General features: G+C 52.6%; 1 protein-coding gene across 5 annotated transcripts in view; it reads right to left on the bottom strand.

The window, feature by feature from the left end:
- SLIT1 (slit guidance ligand 1) overlaps positions 1-17978 on the bottom strand; it is a 178784-nt gene that overhangs the window by 56204 nt on the left and 104602 nt on the right. For 4 of the 5 annotated variants that reach the window (XM_081550601.1, XM_081550609.1, XM_081550594.1 and 1 more), the window contains exons 5-11: positions 5939-6010; positions 4798-4869; positions 4150-4221; positions 3448-3611; positions 1141-1288; positions 665-736; positions 107-178 (exon numbers count right to left, since the gene is read on the bottom strand). In XM_081550601.1, the coding sequence (XP_081406727.1) occupies positions 107-178; positions 665-736; positions 1141-1288; positions 3448-3611; positions 4150-4221; positions 4798-4869; positions 5939-6010 (672 nt within the window). Of the gene's footprint in view, positions 1-106; positions 179-664; positions 737-1140; positions 1289-3447; positions 3612-4149; positions 4222-4797; positions 4870-5938; positions 6011-8165; positions 8295-17978 lie in introns of those variants that run through there. The other variant, XM_081550625.1, reaches the window with a different exon arrangement.

Raw genomic sequence — 17978 nt, 5'->3', positions numbered from 1 at the left:
CCCAGTGAGGCTGGGTGGGTGGCGACATGTTCCTTCTCTCACACCCACCAGAGGTGCCCTGGGGCAATGCCCTGGACCACTGCAGAGCCTTGGCACTGCTACTTACAGTGAGTTCAGGGACCGGAGGCCCTGGAAGGCATCAGGCGCGATCTCCGAGATCTGGTTGTTGCTCAAGTCTCTGCAAGGTGAGCAGAGGAGAGGGGGTGGCTGAATCTCTCAATGGCCACCAAGCCCTGCCTGCCCCCTGCCTCCCAGATACCATGGGAAGGCAGAGGTTTCTTTGAAATTAGGAAAGAGAAGGGCCAGTTCTCCTATCCATCCAAGGACCATGCACAGGGGGGCAACCCAGCTATCCCCTACACACACCCCTCACAGCCTCAATTGCTCCTATTGGTGCCCAAGCTGAAATGGGAGGATGACAGTCAGTTCTGGTCAAGTGCCAGACTCGGACTCAGCATCCTCTTTAGGCCTCATGACAACCCTTCAAGGAGGTGGCACCACCACCATCTCCACGTCACAGATGAGCCTGGGAGGAAGGCCAGGGGATGGCTTGGCCCTAGGCACAGCCATGGGAGGCAGAGTCAGCACCTGCCCCGGGGCAGTGGCATGGTTGGTCCGGGCTCCGCCCCACGCTGACCCCCAGGAAACAGCAGAAGGTACTCACATCCTCCGCAGCTTTCTGTAGGGAGAGAAGGCCCCTGGGGGGATGGACTTGATCCCGTTGAGCTCCAGGCGGCTGCAGAGAGAAAACACAGAAGAAATACAAGGGCAGGTCACCCCACCGCAGTTGTTGCCGAAACCAGGCCCTTTACCCATCAGTCCCTGCTCCCACCCTCGTCTGGAGTAGGGGCTGTCACAGGCAGAAAACAGGAACTGGTTTTGAGGGCCATTATCCCAAGCTGGCATGACTGAAAGGGGCTCATGTACGATGTTAATACTAAGAAACCAATTCTAGCAGACTGGCCCAGCTGGGCTGGACAGATGGACCACAGAGAGACACCTCTCCCCAACCTTCCATAGTGCCAGCCTTGGGCAGAGAGTTCAGCCCAACTGAGGCAGAGTGTAGAGGAGCCTTGGGGTAGTGCCCGCTCTGGCTCCTCCCTGGACTACCAGAGCCTGGCCGGCCCTGCCTGTACTCACATCTCTGTCATGGTCTCGGGCAGGTTGGCAGGGATGGCGGTCAGGCCTTTGCCACGACAATCCACAATGCCGTTGCTGCAGGTACACATGGCCGGACAGGAGCCGGAGGAGAGGGTGCAGGAGGGCACGCGCCCCGCCTCCCCCTGGCCTGCGGAAACAGCGTCCGATGTTTGCTGAACTTGAATCTGAACCTAAGTGTGCTGCATTAGAGTGTGAATTGCACAGTAAGAAATCCTAGCCTCAGTTCTGAAGCTCTGGGTTCTAGTCCAAGTTACTGGACACTTCTGGCTTGAATATGAGAAGGACCATATTTATCCAGTGCATACTCTGCACCACATGTTGTAATAAAGGTTGTGTGTGTAACATCTTCTTGACTCCTACTGCACAACCCTGCAAAGAGCATGATATCATTGTGGCCACTTTCCAGCTGAGAAAACGGAGTCCTCGATGTTAATCTGTGGAAGTGACACTGCTAATGAGTGGTGCATTCAGGGTGAAGCCCAGGGTCTGATGTAAGGGCCCATGTCTTCTAATACTGATGTATCACTGATACCGAGTGTACCATCTTAAGCGTAGAGCTGATCCAATTCCCACATATGGATACAGTCACAGAACCACCCCCTCAACATGGAATATTTCTATCACTCAAGAAGTTTCCCTCCTGCTCCTTCCCCGAGGTAGCCAGTGTTCTGAGATCTCTCACCAAAGATTTGTTCTGCTTGTCTGTGGACCTAAGCGAAACCAGACCGTAGGCTCTCTTACATCTGGTTTCTTTTCACTCAAGGTGAAATTTTTGAGATTCGCCCATTGTATTGTATGAGTACACAGTTTTTTCTTTTTCATTGCTGAGTCATAGTCTATCATATGGCTCTGTCATCACTGGCTAATCCAATCTCTTGCTGGTGGACATGCGGGTGATCTCCAACTTTGGGATATCATGAAAGAAACTGCTTGGCTATTCTCAGCCCTGTGTTTTGCATAACACACGCATACCACAGCCCGAAGCTGCAGGGTCGTGTCACACACACACAGCAGCCCTGAGCACTGGGGCACCAGTGCTGAGGAGGAGGAGACAGCCACCCCACCCCATCCCCAGCTTCATGCTGAGGAGAGGACGCCGACCTCTGTGTGACTGGTGGGCTTGGGTCCACAGGCTCAGGAAAAATGGGCAGCATCTGATCCTCTGTCATGAATCTGTGAGCTGGTCACTTACTCAGCGAACATTCCCTGAGCATCGATCTCTGTGTCAAGTGTAAGCAAAGTGCTAAGAAATGACCAGAGAATATGGCACATGTGCCCATGTGCTCATGGACCTTGCAACCAGTCCATGGGAAGTCCCATATGGGGCTCTGCAAGGTGAGGACCAGGCGGGGGCAGCAAGGTGGGGACGGCATACCCAGCAGGGGAACAGCTTGCCAGGAGGCCAGGGTGGGAGGCACCGGCTGCCAGGAAGGGCAGGGATGAGCCCACTGGGACGGAAGAGTGAGGAGGGCACTAGGTAGAGGAGGCAGAGATGACCTGGCCCAGCCTTGAAGAGCTGGAGGCCAGCTTGGACTCTACCAGAAGCACCGGGAGGCCAGGTGAGGATGAAACAACAGTAAACAGTCCAGATTTGTCAGTCCCTTTAGGTTTTTCTGGCTGCAGTGTGAAGATTAGAAGGACCAGACAGGAGGCGGGGTGACCGGCAAGAAGGCCCTCACAGGACCCCAGGTGGAAGATGGAGGTACAGGCTCTGGAGTCTGTCTTGCCTCAAATCAAGGCTAAAAGGCCCAATTCAATGACTTTTCAAGGTAGCACAATGAGGGAAGGGAGAGGTGGGAATAGGAGGGGGCAAGGATTGGAGGAAGTGAGGGGTGGGAGTTGAGGGGCTGGAGGGGAGGGGAGGGGAGGGGAGTGAGGAATGGGCTGGCAGCATTGGGTAGAAGCAAAAGGGAGGCATTGAGTAGAAGGGATGGGACAGAAGGACACTGGCAGGGCAACAGGAAAGAACTGATGGGTAGGGGACCGGAGGGGAAATGCAGTGGAGGCAAGAGGTGATGCGTAGAGACAAAGGCAATGTGTGAGAGCAGGAGGTAATGGCTGAGGCAGGAGAAGGAGGTGATTGAGGACAGGAGGCAGTGAGTCTGGACAGGAGAGAGTGGGTGAGCGTAGGAGACAGTGTGTGGTCCAAGAGGCATCCACGGATGAGGACAGGGGTCTTGGTGGCCCAGATGTGAATGCGTGGTGACAGGAGGCCATGGGCGGGAACAGGAGGTGGGCAGGAGGCAGGCGATGGGGATCCGAGAGCCCCAGCAGGGCCGCACCCACCTGAGCAGCTGAACTCACTCTTCTGGACCTCGGCCACGTTGAGGCCGCGCAGGCCAGCAGGGCCTGAGCACTGGGTGAAGAGCCCGATGGTTGGCCGTTGCCTCAGCCACTGGGAGAGCCAGGCCAGGTGACAGTCACAGAACAGGTGGTTGGAGTGTAGGCGGCTGCAGGGGACAGGGGCAGGGACAGGGAGACTCACAACCCACCTGGGTCCCCAGCCCCTGGCAACATTGGGGCAGAGCCCCTCCGCTCAGCAGGGGTAGGGGGTCGAGCCCCTGGCACTCCGCTCGGTCAGGGCACAGTCTATACCCAGTCAGCTTCGCAGCTCAGGCCCCAGCTTGGAGATTATTTGAGCAGGGGGAAGCCTCCCTCCTCTCCCAGCACTGGGGGCAGCCCTTTGGCTGGACTGTGTCCCGTGAGGACGCGCTCACTGAGCTCACAGACACCCTCCCCTCAAATCACTTAACTCACCTTCAAACACAAAAACAAATTATCTGCTGTCCAAGGGAAACATCAAATGTAAAAGACATTCAATGTCCTTCCCTTTTAGATCACTTCCTCTCCCCCAGCTCCATCCAGCCCCCGCCCTGGGGTGACCTCTGGGGGTGCAGAAGAGGCCGAGCTCTCCCCACCCCACCCCGAGCCCCAACACCTTCCCAACTGGGTGCTGTGCCCTCGGCGGGGCGCCCCAGGCTGACTCACAAGGTCCGCAGCTTGGGCATGTGGTTGAAGCTGGACACTGGAATGGTGGTGATGTTGTTGTTGTTCAGGGTCCTGAGTGAGGAGGGAACCAAGGTCACTTAGTATCAGCCCAGCAGGAAGCTGCACGGAAAGGGGGGGACCTGGCTTCCCTCTCACACTGCGCTCACGGTTCACCCTCAAGGGACCAGCGCTGGGTTGGACCCGGGGGTTATGCCAGAGAGCCACCCTCAGGGGGAAACCCTGAATTGGGACAGTGACCAAGAGGCAGCTGTGCCACAAACTGTGAGGCTGGTAGGACAGGGGATGGGGAGCCAGGAGGGGAGGACGGGTGCAGGCTCTGGCTGACTTGGAAGAAAGCGTGGGGCTCACACAGACAGAGGGAGGAGGAGGAGGCATTCCAGCCTCATGTGTTAGAAACTGGAGAGACACAGCCACTCATGCTGGGGCTTCATCACAAGCAGCTTAAGCCTGGGTCACGCTGCCACAGGCAGGATCCCACGAGCACGAGCCCTTCTGTCCTCGGGCAGCAAGTCCTGGACCTAGAGCCCACCTCCCAGGTACCCCCGCCTTTCGTGCAGCTGCTGGGTCCCTGATGCTTCTGTCAGCTTGGCTCTCCTGCCTTCGCCTCCCTTCCTAGGTTTTACTTACAGCACCTCCAACCCCCGCAGAGCCCGGAAAGCTCCTTCCTCAATGCAGCCAATCTGGTTCTTGTCTAGCTGTCTGTGAAGCAAAGGAACGTGGTAGAGAGGATGGCACGTTACCTATAGAAGGGATGACCCAGCATTCCACCCAGCGCCCCACTAGTTCCAAACACAGAGGCCTGACCCCAATCATTTGTCCAGTATACACACAGTGACCCAATTGGTAAACGTTAATAAAAGCTTAAAGTCTTTCTTAGTTTTAAAACAGTAAGTATAAGCAAGAGTTATACTATTTTCCTCTACCCAACCTTGCACATCTCCTGGGGAGCAGGTACCACCTCCACTTTAGCGACCACCTAGAGGGTGCTGGCAGCTGCAAAATGAGAGTCTATCATAGGAGCCGTCGCAGCCAGAGCTGGCAAACAGGTTTCAGCCTGAGGGCCAAGTGAGACTGACTCAAGGCAGCTACCTGGAGTGCTGCTTCCAGAATAAACTGAAGCTGTGATTGGGCTCCTTGGGGAAGAATGCAGTGATCAATTACCAATGTCTACTACAGGCACCAGGAGTAGGAGGAGGGTGACAAGCATGCTAGGCATTTGCCATCACTATGGCAGTCAGACCTGGGGTGGGGTGGAGTTATAAGCTTGGACTAGAATAAATCTGAATAATAGAAATAAACCATTACATTTACACAGCATTCAACAGAGTGTATTCATTTCCAGATCTCATTTCAAACTCAGAGCAAACTTGTGACATAAATATGATGCCCCTGTTTTGCAGAACAAATATAGAGGCTCAGTGAAATTAACTGACTTGCAATAGCATACACAATTCGGACCTGCCAAAAAAAAGGAACAGTCAAACCCAACTCTCCCCACCCATTGAAGGGCAAGGGCACAGAGACTGTTCATTTCAATGGAACAAGAATCTCACCGTTGATGACACTGCTTTCAGCTGGGTCCCCCAAGGCTGCTGAAATGCTTTCTCCCACCCCAGATTGTTCCAGAAGACCATGCTGGCATGAGCCATCTCAGAGCCCAGACTGGCTCCCTGGCTGCCTGGACCACAGGGCTCGGGAAGACCCATCAGGATGCTGCCAGGGGTAGCCCCAAGCCCCAAGCCTCCTTCCCTCTCGGGCCTATACTCACAAATTTTTGAGATCTGTAGCTCCACGGAAAGCCTTCCTGGGGATGGCCTGGATGGTGTTCTCACTTAGGTCCCTGTGAGGACAAAGCCAGAGGGAGAAAAAAATACTCAGAAACATTTCTCCAGAGCACCCTGAAGAGCCAGGGAGGTCAAGTGAGCCAGACGGTACCCGGACCAGACAGAGCTGTGCCCTGGCACCTGGGACAGTGCTCGGCACACAAAGATCACTGGCAAACATTTGTCGAAAGAATGAATGAACGAGTCGGAGCTCAGGCCCTCGCCACTGCCCCTTCTCTGGGCAGAGAGTTTGTAGCTGGAGGGTGCAGCCTGGGGCAGCGGTTGGTGATCAGCTCCTCCAGCCCCCAAGCCTGCACGCCAGATCCGCGGGGGTCAGCTCGGCCCCGAGGCATCCTCCAGGGCTGCAAAGGAACAAGCAGGGGCTTCTCGACAGAGCCCCCAGCTGCCCCAGACCTGTAGCGAGTCTTCTGATAGCTCACTCTGTGTTTCACTGAGCAGGAACGGAGGCTCCAGAAGAAGGCACAGCTGGATCCCAGGTAACCCAGCAGTAGGGTGCCCACCTAAGTCATGAACTCCAGGCTGGAGCTGACTCCAGGTGGTGTGGTCTCGGGGTTTGCGGGGACCAGGGCTGCTACTAAGCCTGGTCCTACCCTGGGGACTAAGCATGCCCACCTAGGGAACACAAGACTGCATCCTAGCCCTGAGGGTGGAGGGCAGGGACCACCCTGGACTTCATCACCTCCCCCTTATTAACATCCTGAAGTGAGGGAGGAGGCACTGCAGGGACTTAGCAAACCAGCCTCCCCTCCCTGGCAGGACTGGGCCCCGGGCTCCTGTCCACTTGCCTCTCCTCCCTCTCTCAATCCTCACTGCAGACTTTTATAAATGTCCCTTTGCTTCCCACAGTGGGGATAACAACTGCCCCCAACCCCTGCCCTACCCAGCACATCACATTGTGGGGCAAATACTATCACCATCCCCATTGCAGGAAGTGGGAAAGGGAGGCTCAGAGAAGTTACAGTTTCTTTAAGGGAAAAAAGCTGGTGGGGGTGGGGGTAGGGGGAGTGTTCCAGAAGCTGAACTCCCCACCATTATTCCATTTAATCCTCACTACAGCCCTGCAAGGAAGGTTTTTTATTTGTATTGATCAGTGTATTGATTTAGGCCAACCTTGTTCCAGAAAGGCTTGCAGGTGGCTCATAGGGATTTATAAAACAGCAAGAGTGCAGGAGTAAAAAGTAGGGCAAAGAGAAGACAAATCAATGGTGGACACCAAGCATGCAACATCACATGACCCATATAGCTGCCGGGTCCAGGACTGAGGGTGGGTGCGAAGCTTTCTGAGAGCCCACGTGTAAAGGGAAAACTGGTCAGCTAATTGCATCCTCGATACATGTATAAACTCAAAAGAACCAATTTCTCAGGAGTATAGCTGTTTTGGGCACTAAGATGCGACAAGAATTTCTCCAGGGGTCTTTGTAAAAAATGACTGAGTGTCCCAATCAATAACGTTAGATCCATATAATAAATGGGCTTCGTGTGTCTGTTTCTTAAAGTAGCATCGCATCAAAGTATGATTCGGGCAGAGCAATTCTGTAAGGATGCACACCAGGAGCTAAGTGGGGAGGGGAAGGGCAAGAATAGTCTGTCAAAGGCAGGAGGCATGGGCCTGGCTTGATCCAGGAACAGCTGGGAGCACGAGGAGGTGGGTGGAGGATGTTGATAGGAAAAAGTCTTGCCAAGCAGAGGAGGTGACAGTTACACCAGAGAGGGGTGTGATCTGATGGCCTTTTAGACATGGCTCTGGGGCACCAGAGCTTATAGAGAAAAGATGCTGCCCCCGATGGAAACCAAGTGCCACTTAATGAGGTGAGGGTCCAAGGCTGGGTGTGGGTATGGTGCTCATGCTATTAAAAAGAGTAAAGGAAACTGAATGTGAGACCCTGGAAGAGGCCAAAGTCTAGACCACAGGGTAACAGCTAAGCCTTGGAAAGTTGAGGACATGCAGAGTGCTGACAGCAGAGAGGGTGGTGCAGAGACCCCAGACTCTACAATGTAAGGATCTAAACGCAGCTCCTGCTTCCGCCATTTACAGCCGTGGGCCCCGGAAGCTACACAGCTGAGAGCTTTAGTTTCCCTATTTGTAGTGTGAGAGTTAAACTATCTACCCCACAGGGCTTTGAAGAAGATTAAGAATGTTCATGTATTTACGCTTCTGTTCGAGTGCCTCCATTTGGCAGTTTTTAAGAAATGCTGGCTTTGTCCCAACTGAAGCACGGTCCCCCAATCCCATGGCTAAGGTTCTGTTGTTTCCAATTTTCTCACCAGTCACTAGGGGGCGCCAGAAGCCGTCCCTGGACCTGGATGCCTGCTTAGCCATTTGGCAAACCCAAAACTATTCTTTACTTTTTCGCCCCAGCCAATCCCCTACCTGGTCAACAACTATCTTGTCTTTCCCAAGCCTCTGTGAAATATAGTTCCTCATCTCCATTTTCACCACGTTGGCACACAAACTCCAAAGGTCCCTCCTACGACTTTTCTCATCATATTTCCCCAGGTCCAGAGCCTCCTCGTTCTCCCTTAAACTTGGTCATTGTTGCTCCCATTCTCCTCCCTCGGTGACCTTATCAGAGACCCTGAAGTGAGGTGCATGTATGGCCCCAGGTGTGTCAGGGCAGGATACGATACTGAGAGGGGCCATCCTGGAAGAGGGGGTGCTCTGGAGCTGGAAAGACAAACCAAAACCCGGAGCAGCTGGTGACCCAATCCTGGCCAAAGGAGGCCCAGGGCACGCAGCCACGGGGCAGACAGCAGCTCAGAAGGCAGTCTCTGGCCAGACAGCAAGAATCAGATTACCAGAGCAAGGATGCAGCAACCAGACCCGGGACCGGTCTACAGGTAAGAATGAGGTCCTAGATTTCTCACAAGCTCCCAGAGATACAGATGCTGCTGGTCCAGGAAGCACACACTGAGAGGCCAAGGCGTAAAGGTCACTGGCTGAGAGCCCCAGCCGAGTGTCACCATGGTGACCTGAGGTCAAGGAGCCCTGTCTCACTCATTTAAATCACGTTGTCTTGGGTGAGTCCCTTAACTGCTCTGGCCTCGGTTTTCTCATCTGCAAAATGGGGGTAAGAAATGGCGCCTACCTTGTAGGATCTGATGTGACAGGCACTGGGTGCTCTCCACATAGGCTGCTGTCCCCTCAAATCCTTTCTGCCACAGGATCTTTGCCCTTCAGTTTCCTCTGCCAAAACTATTCTCCCTCTACTATTCCCCTGGTAACTCCTATTCATCCTTCACATCTCAGTCTACAAACATCTCCCTTCATAGCTCCCTCTGCTACAGGTTCCCAAGGCCCCTGTGATTTTCCTTCTCAGCACAAATCCAGGCTTATAATGAAATATTTGTGTAATGAATGTAATAAAATATTGATTTTTGGTTAGCCTCCAATTTCTGGCTCCAGACCGTTGTAGTCCTCCTTGAATGTAGTGCACTGCAGGGGCTCAGTAATATTTAGCTGAATAAAGTGGTTCCCTCCATGATTCTCTTGCAGCAATCCCTCTGCATTTTCTTGACTAAACAAGGAGTTAGGACAGGCCTTGGGGCTGAGAGGGGAAAGCAGGGACCTGGGGCAGGACAGCTGGTTCTGTGTCAACCTGTGGGACCAAACCTCTTCCCAGACACATGGTATGGTTGTCCCTTCTCTGCCTGACACTCAGCTACAGAGGGGTCTGAAGCGGGTTGGGCACTGGAGAAGCACTTGTGGCCACTGGGGTTAGAATCAACTTGCCCTTCCCTTCCCACATCCTGACAGAATTCTGGTCACCACCCTCCATGGCTTTGAGGTGGTCCCAGCTGCATGAGCAGAGAGGTTGAGGAGCCTCTGAGGAAGCTTACTGAGTGACTCTCGTGGGACCCAGAGGAGGAGGGGGAGCTGGACCCCTGGAGTCCATGGAGGGGGTGGGTCTCGAACTCAGGATGCAAATATCCCCTGCCTGAACCCCACCACCCAAGGTCAGGGGCCCTAAGAGGCAGGCTGCGGCTAATAGCACCCCCCTGGAGTCTGGGATGCCCCAGTGAACCCAGCTGGGTCCCTTCTCTTCAGGGAAGCCCACACCCTGGCTCAGGCACCCCAGTGAGCCCTGCTGGGTCCCTCCCCTGAAGAGAAGTGGGCAGCAGGCCCACACCCTGGCTCAGGCACCCTCCCAGAAGCCCTTGTTCCTGCTGCCCTCCTCCTGCCAATCCCTCCAGCCTCCGCCAGGGCTGGAGAGGCGGGGGCTGGGAAGCCGAGGTTGAGACCCCATGTTCTCACTGCTAATCCCCCTTCACGCTCTAACTAGATTGGGTCCTGCCAGCAGCCTGGCCTCTAAGGGGATCAGTGGGGGGCCCAGCCAAAGCCAGACTTGGCCTGGGTTCCTGCCCCCACCCGCCGGCTTCACTGCAGAGCTCAGGGCCTGCTCTGTCTGCCTGTCAAGACACGCGGAGTCTCTGGGCCTGACTGGTTACCCTGAGCTCACCCAATATGGAGCCTGGAGGAGACCAGGGCAGCCTGACTATTCCAGGCCACCTAGCATGGGGCTCCTTTATCAGATTAAGGACCTAAGCCTTGGAGCAGACGAAGGCGGCCGAGCACCTACCCACTGAGGGACCTCATGCCAGTTTCCTAACCCCTGGAGCCACTGTCTCCTCCTCTATCAGGTGGGAATAATCATGGTGCCCTGGGGCTTAACTGAGGCTGTGTGTGTGTGTGTGTGTGTGTGTGTGTGTGTGTGTGTGTGTGTGTATGTTAATTGTCTTTACGGGCCTTAGGGCTGGGGGTGTGGGGAGAGTCAGGGTTGAAAATTCCAGGACTTGGAATTGGGGAGCAAGGGGGAGGCTGGAGGCTGGCTCTGCCACCAGCCTGCCGTGTGACCTTGGGCACAACCTGCGGTTAGTTCCTAGGGCCTTGGTCTCCACTTCCAAAAGTACCAGCCTCCCCGAGAGGTCAGGAGGACATAATGACACATGGGTGGGCCCAGCTCGGGGGTGTAACTGCCACCTGAGACCCCTCGGCGGGTGACAGCACCCACGTCTCTGGCACTCGGACCAGCAGCAGCGGAGCCACCTGGGAGATTCAGAAAAATGGACCTTCTGGCCCCACCTACTGAACCCGAATCTGCATGTTAGCCAGATCCCCAGTGATTCACATGAATATGAAAGTTTGAAAAGTACTGCCTCTGACTGAGGGAAAAGTTTATAACTGTCCTGTACTGTGTGTGCATGCTCTAGCGTGTCCAACTCTGTGTGACCCCAGAACCTGCCAGGCTCCTCGGTCCATGGAATTTTCCAGGCGAGAATACTGGAGTGGGTAGCTGTGCCCTTCTCCAGGGGATCTTCCCAACCCAGGGATTGAACCCAGGTCTCCTGCATTGCAGGCAGATTTCTTTACTGTCTGAGCCACCAGAGGTTCCTATCCCAGCTGGGGCTAAAGGCTAGGGGTCATAGCCCCTGTGCCTGCCAGCATTTCATAGCCAGGAACAGAGGTGACAACTCCTATTTTTTTGGGTGCCAGGTTGGGGGAGGCTTGGACACAAACACCCCCACTAGGTAAAGAGAGGGAAGAACAGCCTCTGACCTGTCACCTGTGGCATGCTACTGCCCACCTTCTCAGGGAACAGAGGAGGCGCTCATCAGAGGTAGGGTAGTGACAGCCACGACATTAGTATCACCATCCTCCCTGCATTCCTGCTGAGGTCGGAGCAGGGCAACACTTGCTAAGAGGACGTTGGCATGGAAGAAGTAATCTGCTCCTTTGAGAAGGTCAAGAGCCACTGCTCCAGGAGCCACTGCTCCAGGTCAGGGCTCAGGCAAGGGGCTGGAAACAGAGTCCCAGGAGTCTGCTTGGCACCCAAGGTCCCTGCTGCAGGAGGACTCCAGGGGAAAGGTTCATGGTGCCCCTGTGGGATGCAGGTGCACAACCACATCTAAGGTGTGCCTGGGACCTGGCAGGACCATCCCTCCTTTGTCTCTACCTGTCCTTCAAGTCTCCCCTCAAATCCTACCCTTCTTACCCAGGAGGGAAATTAATTCTGCAATTATCCCTCCCATCCAGTCTCCCCAGCCTAGGGACAACATTCAGATGCCTCAGAGTTACCCTTGGTGGGTATGTGGTATGTGTGCACCCCTGTCTCCAGGTGACATTCAAAGCAGGTTCTTGAGAGACATTTGCTGATAAAGACAGGTAGAGAGACATTTGCCTGACTCCAGCCTCAAGGCAGGGACTGGAACTTTGTCATTCATAAACCTCAGGTGCTCCTAGAAGAGCATACTGAAAGCTTATTAGGGGCTGATTCTCAACATGGATGAATTTGTTTTGTCTCCAGAAGTCAAGTTTGGGTTGAGGGAAGGGGGGAGAATGCAGAAGAGACAAGGGAGTAGGATCAACGGGTACACTGCTGCTGCTGGTAGGATGAAGGTGGAACTGGCCCTGCCATCCACAGCCTAGTTTCCTTTGATCTTGGGCCCCACCCCCTCTGCTGTTGTCAAAACAAAGGAAGATATCCCAACTGTCCTGGGAGCTACCTGGGCCTCCTCCTAAGGGTTCTGGCTGCTCTACGTGGCCAGTTCCCCTAGCTAATCCCTGTGCTCCCCAGATCCCCTCTCCTCTGCTCCCCTGAGGGCCCAGCTGGAATAAATGGCTGGGCCATTAGCTAAACTCGTATCCCCGAAAAAAGCCTCACTGAGAGGAGGATGAAGCGCTGGCCAGGCAGTAGCTAGTCTGGGAGGGGAGTCAGGCGAACTGGATTCAAAAGCAAGCTCAGAATCAACTGACTGCCCCTTTGCACCTGCTTCCTCATCTGTAACATAAGCTTATAAGATAAATAGACAAAGGCATATGAACATATCCCGAAGACTGTCTGGCACACAGTAGATGCCAATTGTGTTGCTGCTAAGGCTTCAAAACAACCCCTACTAATTGCTGACCCCTTCTCATTCTCCACCCCTCCTCCTCCTCGGATGCTGATAACATTCATGGAATTAAAGCTCACACATGCCCTGCGAAGCCTTAAGATTTGTTAAAGCATCGAGCACCCAATATTTTCCTAGGGAACTCCTGATATCCAAACTCCTGTAGGTGGTTTTGGAGGCTGACACCATGGGTGGTGGGGCTGGACCTTTGCGGAAGAAATGGGCGGCTCTGAGTGACCACTGCGTGCCAGGCACTGTTGGCAGGAGAGAGACTTTCCCTCTCATGCCCACCACACCACCCCAAAGTCACACATTCTCCTGTGGCCAGCTGCCCCCTCCCTCCAGCTCTGCTGAGTCAATGTTGCAGAAAACTCATTATGAAGAGACATTAAACAGCCCTGGATCATGGCGCTGTAAAACCAGCCTGGGTAACATTTCCGTGAACTGGGCTGTTTGTTATGCAGCTACCAAGCATCATTGCAATCAATTCCCACAACAGAGATATCAGAGGAGAGGCACACACCCCCACAAAGCAACCACAGAGCCCTGCCAAGGAAAACTGCTCAGAGGCTAGAGTCCCATTCAGGAGTGAGTGGCTCCAGGACAAGCAGGAAACAGACCAGTGGGCATAGGTCCCAGCCACCATGGCAAGGACACAGTAATGGCAGTCAGGCAAATGAAGATGGCCGGCACAATGTAAGCCCCCCTTAATTCTTCTCCGTACTCAACCACTACACACCAAGCCCCCAGGAAGCCCCAGGCATGCTGCTGAGTCCTAAGCAGGGATGCACTGGGGGAGATAAGGCTCTTGTTCCAGACATCTTTGAGTAGTTAGGACCAATGACTTCACAGATTTCCAGTCCAGGTACAGGGGACAGTGAGGCAGAAGGAGGAAAGAGACAGTGTGGGGCTTCAGCAGGAGAAAGATTTGAGACATAGGGGAAAGAACATGAACTTTGGAGCCAGATTCCAAAGCTGGGTTCGATTCCAAGTTTCACCATTTACTGTCTGTGTGACCTTTGGGAAGTTACTCAGCCTCTCTGAATCTGGTTGTTCGTGTGTAAAGGGGAGTTCATCACAGCTCCCTCTTGCCAGGTTATAGTGAGGATTAGATACCACATGTACCTTTCATATAACGCACAGAAATAGGCAAAATGAGTCTATGCTGTGGGGAGCAGGATCATGGTTACTCCATGCGGGGGGATTAATGACTGGAAGGAGGTACAAGAGGCTTCTGGGTGCTCACGATGTTTTCCTTCTTGATCTGTTTGCTGTTGGTTATGTGAGTGTGTTCAGTTTGTGGAAACTCAGGAGCAAATAAGCTCATGTGCCACAACTATTGAGCCTGCACTCTAAAGCCCAGGAGCCGCAACTACTGAAACCTGTATGCCCGAGAGCCTGTGCTCCACAAGAGAAGCCACCACAATGAGACACCCGTACACAACAACTAGAGAGTAACCCCCGCTCTCCACAACTAGAGAAAAACCTGTGCAGCAATGAAGACCCAGCACAGCCAAAAACACAAATAAAGAAAATTATTGTTAAAAATGAGTAAACATATCAAATGAGAGGGAGGAGCACACCCTACAAAAGCCTTTGCATGTGTTATACATGGGCCTGGACTTTCTCCAGACTCAGAGGACATGGAGATTGCTATGCATACAGTTTGCCAAGTCCAGAGATGAAAGCAAGCTTGGGAGAGGGGTGGCCTTTCCTGGTTCTAAAACCAAGCATAAAGGCCTCGTACGGGTCCCATAAAGAAGCACCCAAATATTAAAAAATTGGGACACTTGCCAGCATCCCCAAAGGAGGCTCAAGGACATTAAGTTGCTCCCTTCTGAGTCACTTGCCTAGAAGCCAAGTCACAGATCAGCCGGTTCTCCAAAAGGCAGTTTGCTAAATTTCTTTGTTTCCTTTACCAATTTCATTTTAGTTGGGTTGTTTCCCATTTGTCTTCACAAAGGCCTTTCAGGGGCTATTGGGTTTTCCCTGCCCTGGCTCCCTGCAGTCAAAGGAAGAGACTCGGGAAGCATTCACCATGGTTCAAACACCTGGAGTGTGGCCAGGGACAAATGGATCAGTCCTTAAAGTACCATCATAAATGCAAAACGCAAACCAGTCAACTCACATCAAGTAGTTAAAGAAAGTAAGTCATTTTGATGAATTGGTCATTTGACAAATTGGCCATTCAGTGAATTGGCTTTGGGCAAATTGGCTTTTAGCAAAATGACATTTGGTAAATTGCTCTGCTTCTGACACGGCAATGTGTTTCACAGGGCAATTAGTTATAGACTGCCAGTCCAGGCTCACAGCCTGAAACCAGACCTCAGGAGAAGTCATTCTGCAGACAGGTCAGCCCCATGCCATGCACTGCCCTCCACTGGCCTGCCTTGAGCCAGGGTGGGTTTTAGAATATTTTGAGGGAAGCATGCATGTAGGCCATCCTTCATTCATATCATTTTTCTCAGTTAAGTTTATTTAGACTCTGAGGGCATATTCTTTGGGTTGTTCCCTCGTAAGGACCTGGGAAAGGTATGGGACTCATTGTGGTTTGGGGAAGGAGAACCAAGCACAGGGACCACAGAACTGGGCAAGCAGAATCTAAGCTGTGCTCAAGGAGGGGCCTCCACTCAGGACAAGTGATCAAGTTGCTAGTCTGAGCTTCCCCAGGGAGAACTTGGGGGCCCAGCCAATGCGGCAGGATGGCTAACGCCAGAACAGATGTTTGACTGAAGCCCATGGCACAGTGGTCCACCAAGGAGGCCAACAGGGTATCACTGAGGCCCTGGGACATTCCAGTCCTCTCTCCCCTGGTCCATAAGGGGAAAATGGGCCTCATTTCTTTTACCCAAGACCTCACCCACTATCTCTCTATCCCCTTCACAGCATCCCAGGCTCTGTCTGAGTCTTGGCCTTAGGAGTTTCTCAGAAGAAAAGGGGAACTTGGGGGACTGAAATGGCACAAGGTCAGCCTCCCCAGAATATTTGCAGCCCCTCACTTCCCCTCCATATACACTCCACATACACTCCTCCACATGCCCCAAGGGCAGGAGACCCTTAACTACCTCCCAGACAGGCAAAAAGACAGAGCTTTGCCATGTTACAGAGCAAGGAAGAGGTCTAATTGGCTGAGTGTGTTCTGCAAGTGGCAAGAGCAAGAAAGCCGGGAAAAGCAAGGATCTGTGGCTGGTTTAGGAGCTGTCCGTGGTGCTGAACCCTCTTAGTAGCCTTTCCTTTGATCAAGACTAAAGACATACTTTAGTTTCTAGGCACCTTCTACCTAGCCCACACACCAAACCTTGTATAGTAAAGTTCCTTTTTCATAAGCCCAGAGAGTCTGGCTCATAGCATACACACAGAGGGTCAAGAGAGCACTTTTATGAGCATCAAGGGACCCATTCTTACACTCAGGAGAGGCATGTGCTGAGCACAGTCCACATCGCTAAGGTACTTCTCAGTTCAGTTCAGTCACTCAGTCATGTCTGACTCTTTGCGACCCCTTGAACCACAGCACCCCAGGCCTCCCTGTCCATCATCAACTCCCAGAGTCCACCCAAACCCATGTCCATTGAGTCGGTGATGCCATCCAACCATCTCATCCTCTGTTGTCCCCTTCTCTTCCTGCCCTCAATCTTTCCCAGCATCAGGGTCTTTTCAAATGAGTCAGCTCTTCACATCAGGTGGCCAAAGTATTGCAGTTTCAGCTTCAACATCAGTCCTTCCAATGAACATCCAGGACTGATCTCCTTTAGGATGGACTGGTTGGATCTCCTTGCAGTCCGAGGGAAAGCTACTTCTAGACAGAAGTAAAGCTTCCACCCCCACTTCCCCAAAAGTAGAGATCCTGCCCCACTTCTCCAGAAGTAAGACTTTTCACTTCCTGGACATAGAGCAAAGCACAGAGAAGGGCTGAGAAATCGTCTGGCCATGCTGCAAATAACTTCCCCCAGATCCTTGCACAAAAGCCACTCATTTTAATCCTTAAAACCTTAATGATCATCACTGATTCTTGTGGGTAACATACATTTACTATTATTGATGATGATAGCTACATATACTGAGCATCAAGCCTGGCACTAAATTAGGTATTTTATATGTTTTATATATATTATCTCACTTAGTCCTTAAAACAGCTTTCTGAATAAATACTCCCACCAGTCTGGTGTGGATATTGATGGTGGGAGAGGTTAGGGCATGGGATAGGGGAGTGTGTGTAGAGACGATATGCGAACATTCCATGGTTTCTACTCAATTTTTATCTGGACCTAAAATTGCTCTAAAATAAAAAGTCTATTTATATACGGAGAAGGCAATGGCACCCCACTCCAGTACTCTTGCCTGGAAAATCCCATGGACGGAGGAGCCTGGTAGGCTACAGTCCATGGGGTCGCTGAGAGTCGGACACGACTGAGCGACTTCACTTTCACTTTTCCCTTTCATGCACTGGAGAAAGAAATGGCAACCCACTCCAGTATTCTTGCCTGGAGAATCCTAGGGACGGCGGAGCCTGGTGAGCTGCCATCTATGGGGTCGCACAGAGTCGGACACGACTGAAGCGACTTAGCATAGCATAGCATAGCATAAAGTCTATTTAAAAAAAAAAACAACAACCTCTCACCATATCTGTTTTCCAGGAAGCATAATTGAGGTGTTGTAACTTTCCCAGGCTGTCTGACTGCAGAGCCCACAAGCTAACCCACTATGCTACACTGGTTCAGCACATTAGAATCATCAAAGTGACAGACAGGTGGGTGGGAAAGCATCTAGGAGCATACACATGTCAGCAGTGACATTTGATATATGAACTTGGAGGGAAGAGGTGAAAGTCTAGAAAGCAGAGTATGATAATGAACATTCATAATATTGACAGTGAGTCATCAAGAAAAGGTTAAATTATGCTCAGGACCCTCTGTTTTAGAACTTAGATAATCATATAATAAATTTCAGATACAAGTCAGCAAAAATGGCACGAGGTTGGCATATCTTCCCAGAGCAATCAGGCCCTGGGGAGAGCAGGATGCCAGCCCCTGCCGGGATGAGCATTGCCCAGGGGCCTCTCCTTGTACCTGGATTCCT

The sequence above is a fragment of the Giraffa tippelskirchi genome, chromosome 2, assembly GCF_054371585.1.
Source record: "Giraffa tippelskirchi isolate mGirTip1 chromosome 2, T2T-mGirTip1v1.2.pri, whole genome shotgun sequence".
In the NCBI taxonomy this organism is placed as follows: Eukaryota; Metazoa; Chordata; class Mammalia; order Artiodactyla; family Giraffidae; genus Giraffa; species Giraffa tippelskirchi.
This window is presented reverse-complemented; position numbering and strand designations above follow the sequence as displayed.